We start from the raw sequence: 5,962 nt of genomic DNA, 5'->3' as shown, positions 1-5,962 counted from the left end.
CAAGAGAAACACTCTGGACAAAAATCTGCAATCAGTGTAACTCGGTCTGCAGTGCTGAGGACTTTACTTAGAATGGGATAAGGTCTTTAGAATCTGAATTTAATAAAGGCACCGGTGGATTCAATGATTCAATCTCACTTCGTGTGGCACCATGTATCTCCATATATATAGCAAGCCTCTTGGATGGGCTTTGCTTGTCGTTATCACATCGCCGCACCAACTAAACATTACGTAAGACATCATCTACAGACTCCAAATCTAGAATATACAATGCAAGTGTGAAAAGCAAACAAGACGCGTAGAAACGACACGAGATGCCTGGGTCTTCAAGATAGAGATCGTAGCCGTTGCAATATTATAAGACTTGAATCTAAAAAAAATGGTGTTATAGCAAATAAGTCTTTATTCCTGTGACATCTGTAGGGTAGCCTAGCATCACTGCAGGCTACCACACGATACATCCTCTCATGTTCGGTATTTTCTTGCATGTTAGCCATCGCTGGAGGGGAACGAAATGTCTTCTTTGTTTCTTAACCAGGTGAAAACTAATGTGAGGGACTGTACGCTAGAACCCCGCTAATATCAGAACTAGTATACAATTAGAAAAAGGCACAAATCCCAAACGTAAAACTCAGCCAAAAAGCCTAATTTGGTGTTTTCCAAGTTTTATGTTTCTTCTTTTTTTAGAAATTTCTTTTTTCAGGCCGCGAACAGCGTATGATTCAATCTCGCTCATGTGCATAATTTACGGGGCGACGAAAGCGACAGGACACGTGGAAAACGCCATATTTGGTGATGTCCCATATTTGTACAGACATTTTACTTAGCATATTAAAATAGTCGCCACACGAAAACACACACACACACCAGAGGACTTTAAATTTCCTGAGAGACCGTTTCTTGTGAGCACGTCACTTATTCGCGCTCGTGTCTAAACGCTAGAATAAATTCCTGATAAAACTGTCGAACGGCTCTTCCGTACAGGTAAGGTGCTTTGATAGGCTATACGGTTGGTCTAGTGCCAAAGCAGGGGGGGGGGGGGGAGCTAATATGTAAGTACGCGTGTTCTTCAAGTTTACCTTACGTTGTGGGGCGTGAGGGAAACAAATTACTGATTTCACAGTGATCTATCTACTGTCCATGGCATCATTCGATGGTAATTTAACCACTTTACGGAGTGCACACCTTGAATCTTTAATAGCGCAACGTTGCTGTTAATAATTTTCCTTGAGTAATGACCCGTCCAACGACACTTTAATTTAGAGATAACCTTTTTGGAGGAAATCTGATTAAGAGGCTCCTGTTGAATTAATTGCAACAATCACTTCTGATAGCAGATTATTCATCATAAGCTAGAATACTAGACGCTGAGAAGGTGCGTGGAACACGCGAGCTGTACATTGTCGCTTCGTTCACGTTCTGTCACATTTCTCGCTTTTCCGCGTACGTGTTTTGATTGCTTTCGCACGTCTGTGAGTTCCGCACTGGCGATCTCCGCTGCGTGTCGGTTCTCTGGTGTATAGAGGTAGCTTTAATTGTATTTCACTTTTGCGCCTCAGCTGGGACTGGCGGTCTACACTCCGGTACACCGCCGGGACACCTAACGTTTACCTGTCAGACACCGACTGATAGACGGGACACAAGTTTGAACGAAAGTCACCTGGCCACCGGGACCAACACAGTGACATGGCAGTTGATGACAGTGAATTCGACTGGACCTTTGGGAACGTCAGTAACTCGACGGGCCCGAACGCGACCCTCCCCGAGCCTTACGTGGGTGCGGCCGCCATCCTGGAGAACCTGCCGGTCTCCGTGCCCACCATCCTGACCTACGCCGTCTGCTTCCTTCTCGGCACCGTCGGGAACGTGCTGGTGATCTTCTCCGTGGCGCGTTTCCGGCGGCTCCGCTCCACCACCAACTACCTCCTGGGCAACCTGGCCACGGCGGACCTGCTGATCGTGGCGCTGTGCGTGCCCGTCAAGGCGGCGGAGTTCTTCCTGCCGTCCTGGCAGCTGGGCGGCTTCCTGTGTAAGGCCACGGCACTCCTGCAGTTCCTGTCCGTCATCTGCTCCGTCCTCACGCTCACCTGCATCTCCATAGAGAGGTGAGACACCAATTTACTTTTCACTGGCTGAACATGTAAGTTTAGATCACCGCTATGGTCTTCAGCTCATCCATTAAGTCCAACCTTTTATCTACAAAAATGTTGCACAATTTATTTCCCACTGCATACGGAAAAGAAGTCAAACTCATCAAAGAGCTTAAGTAGAAGTAGATTTAGATTAGTTCTTAATTCCCTTTTAATTTATCTATAAATCTGATTTCCATTCTTTGTTAAGTATACAATTAATTATGTATACCGACGCTTTGGCCTTCGGGGACGAACTTGCAATAACGTTATTATTATTAGTAATATTACTGAAGACAAGTCTTCATTGAAGTTTTTGACAAGAGCATTTTGTGAAGGGATTAGCCTATTGGAGCGCGCCCCAAAACATTTTCAGACTCACTGGTTTCTGTTGGCATCTTTTCAAACGATTTCCCGGGCTCCCGGTTCCCAGAGTAGATACTTTGTAGTTTGACTACATCTTTTTGTTCCATGTCTCCGATATGTTCTCGTTTCTATTTGACTTAGATAGCGGTGTCTTGTTTCAACAGTGCCACATGTAAAGGATACACAGTATGTTCGTGTAATACGATAACGTTTTCGAGGCCATAGGGGCAGTGGGATGTTATCCGCCGTGTCTAGGGTAACCTGTCGTGGGTAGCTTGACACATCCCTTTTTCTTTCCTTCTTCTCTTGTATGTTCTTTGAAATGATGTTAACAAAAATGAAAACAGTGAAAAAACGTCTTGTCCCTCTTGTCTAGTTTTCTTACTTTTTTATTTTGTTATACCCCAATTAAAAACGGGTATTGGGAGGGGGAGTCCATCCATGTGCTTCCACTGTCTTTTCCATCCAACTGAAGTCAGTATAGTTATAGCCGCTTTTCCCATTCTCATGTATATAAGAACCTTTGCCGAGGTATCAAAAACTTCTTTACATGACTAAAAGTCAAATCGGTCAAAGAACCCGGGAAACAGTTTCATCGGTTTGGTAACTTGTGCATCCAGGTGTTTTCTACACAGGTAATACCAATTGTGGGACCGCGTGGCACGATCGGGAGCGCGTTGGTCTCAGACCCGAGAGGTCCCGGGTTCAAATCCGCTTGCCGTGTCACCGATCTTGTGCCCTTGGGAAAGGCACTTTACACGACTTTCCTCACCTAACTCAGGTGTAAATGAGTACATAGCTGCGGCTAGTGGCAGTGACAGGCCTTTGTGGTGGTGACAGGCCATAGGGGCATGTTCGGGCATGACGCACCCGCCATGACACACGAGTCAGGGGTAGGAGGAACCCCTTACATCCTTGGTCGGAAGTCCTCCTAGGAGACGGAAACTCCAAATAATAAACCTGCATCTGCTGGGGCCGTCTTACGTGGCAAACAGTTCTGTCCCTGTAGGACTTAGTGCGCCAGTAGACGAGAGTGCACACCCCTCCTTCACCTTAAAAAGTCACGTGCAGGCCAGGCAGACTGGTCGTCTAAGCAACCTTGTCTGCCTTCGGATGAAGCAATCTTCGGATACGAAGTAACAGCCATCATCATCATCAATACCAATTACCTGCCAATGTACCGGCCGTACTTCAGCTCCCTTCGTCTGTGTGGTTGTACTTCCCACTGCTACGTGGTTTCTCCCTGAGGAAGGGAGCAGACGGCCTACCGAAAAATTGGCAGGTGATAGTTTGTGATTGCGCATAAAGAACTTAATACTCAATTTCAAAGAACCATTTTCAACGTCTTATCGTGTATCAGATCTAGGATCAACAGATTTAGGAGAGGGCAGGAAACGGTAAAAAGAAATTAATGTCAAAACTGTGTATAGTGGGTTCACACATGCGTATATATTCAAGTCCGTTTGATGTGCGTATGAAGCTCTTAGTATCTACCAGGCTCCACAGGTCGCGGGAAAAATAGTACAAATTGGCAGATATAGATACATAACATGCCAGATGAGTTAGCTAACCGAGAAGTATGGTTAGCGACCCAGCTAACTCGTCTGACATGTTACCTGTTTACGTTTGTCCAATTTCTAATATTTTTCCAACGACCTGTGGGGCCTGGTGGAGGCAAATAATTTCATGCGCGCCTCATACGGACTTAAATATATACGCACGTGTGAACCCACCTTATGAGAGTCCAAAATTGATGTGTAGATTCGCCCTCAATTGTCTACTGTAGAACTCATGGTTGTTGCTAATCAGAACCCGTCATTTTCGCTTTTATACATGAGCATTCAATGTCTGATCAATGGTCTTCATGTATTGATTTTTCACCTTACTATTTTTTTGGGCAGGAGACTTTTCCTTTGTGCAAGAATGTTTTTTTTCTAGAACCTCATTCCCTTACACTGAATATACCATATTACAATACCGTAATACAATTGTAATAAACGACATTTATAAGCTGTCCAAATGTTCAGCGAAATGGATAACCATAATTAGAAAAGGATAATTGTATAAACCTTATGGTCCAAATAAGGTTACATGATCATATGGAAATACATGTAACAAGGTGAAGGTCTCATTGCCTTTGAAGCCAAAGGGACAGTGGGTTAACGTTGTTACATCATGTTGTCTGTGTTAGGGTAGTTCTGGGAGTTGGAGCCCTTCCCTCTCCTCACACCGCCCTACCCAACCGAAGGCAGGTAAAAAAGGAAAGTGATCTCGATCCAGTTTTAGCTCACGTAAGAGCTAGTCTTGCACTGGTTGTGACAGAGAGGACAGACGCTATGTACAGTATTTACGGGTTTATTGTACCGGGGAAATTCCCCTAGCTCTTATCGACAAGCACAATGAACAGTGGACCACGGCTTAACGTCCTTTCCTAAGGACTGCAACCCTTTGAAGTAGTGTGCATATCGGGTGAGCGACAAAGCCGGAATCGAACTCACGGCTTCCCTCCCAGGTACCTGTTTTGTACCTGGATGGATTGAGGAAAGTTGTGTAAAGTGCCCATCCCAGGGATCCAATGTCTCGCCAAGAAAGCAGGAATCAATCCCGTGATTTCCCAATGTCGTGTCCGCAGGCCACTCTACCATTTGACTCCACAATAGACGTCTTGTCTTGGCTGGACTTCGCGAACAATATACGTATACGACATGAAATAGTAGAAGTAGTAGAGTCATACGGCGTATTACGTATATATAAACAGCACCGTTGGGGTTATACCGCGCCTTGTGGGATGGCATACCCTTTCTTCTAGCTGAATACAAGACGGAGATGCGCCAGGTTTCCCGTCCGGGTAAATGGAGGAAATCACCGTGTGGCTGATACGGTATGGAGGTACGCCAGGCATGATGATATGAAATAATCATGATCAACTTGGTAAAGTTTACGTCACCATTCAGTATTCTTTTCAGATATGTCACAGCGTGAACCTCCAAACCTTGACAGGTGAGGTGCTGAATATTACCGCACCAAATCTCGGTTTATATTCTGGCGTGAGGGGACTCGACAACAGCTCGCTTAGATTGCTTGAGAGCGCGGATAAGATCTTACCTAAAACGCAGCGATTTCAGCCGCATACAGAAGTCTCAAAGGGATGTTTGGAATCCTTGGATGGGAGTGCAGATAATGTCCTAACTAAAACGCGGCGATTTTATTTGCATACAGAAGCTTTGAATGAATCCTTGGGGTCACACTGTATTAACCTGAGATGGAGATGGCAAATGTTACAGAGTGATCCCGTCCCAAAGGTAATATGTCAAAGCGAGATGAGGGTATAAAGGGGGAACTATCTCCTTAACCCGTGTCCTGCTGAGCCCGTATATACACAATGTCATGTATATGCACATATATAATGCCTGTATGTGGGTCCCGTATCTTTATGGGTTGAGGGGAATTTCTCACTTAGACAATAG

General features: G+C 45.1%; 1 protein-coding gene across 1 annotated transcript in view; it reads left to right on the top strand.

The window, feature by feature from the left end:
- Positions 1 to 456: 456 nt before the first annotated feature.
- Positions 457 to 5,962, top strand: part of LOC118431396 (gastrin/cholecystokinin type B receptor-like) — a 17,422-nt gene continuing 11,916 nt past the window's right edge. Inside the window, exons 1-2 of the mRNA XM_035842591.1 lie at positions 457 to 984; positions 1,560 to 2,105. Coding sequence (XP_035698484.1) covers positions 1,687 to 2,105 — 419 coding nt within the window. The 5' untranslated portion in view covers positions 457 to 984; positions 1,560 to 1,686. The remainder of the gene's footprint in view (positions 985 to 1,559; positions 2,106 to 5,962) is intronic.

This window comes from Branchiostoma floridae, chromosome 15, assembly GCF_000003815.2.
Source record: "Branchiostoma floridae strain S238N-H82 chromosome 15, Bfl_VNyyK, whole genome shotgun sequence".
NCBI classification, from domain to species: domain Eukaryota; kingdom Metazoa; phylum Chordata; class Leptocardii; order Amphioxiformes; family Branchiostomatidae; genus Branchiostoma; species Branchiostoma floridae.
This window is presented reverse-complemented; position numbering and strand designations above follow the sequence as displayed.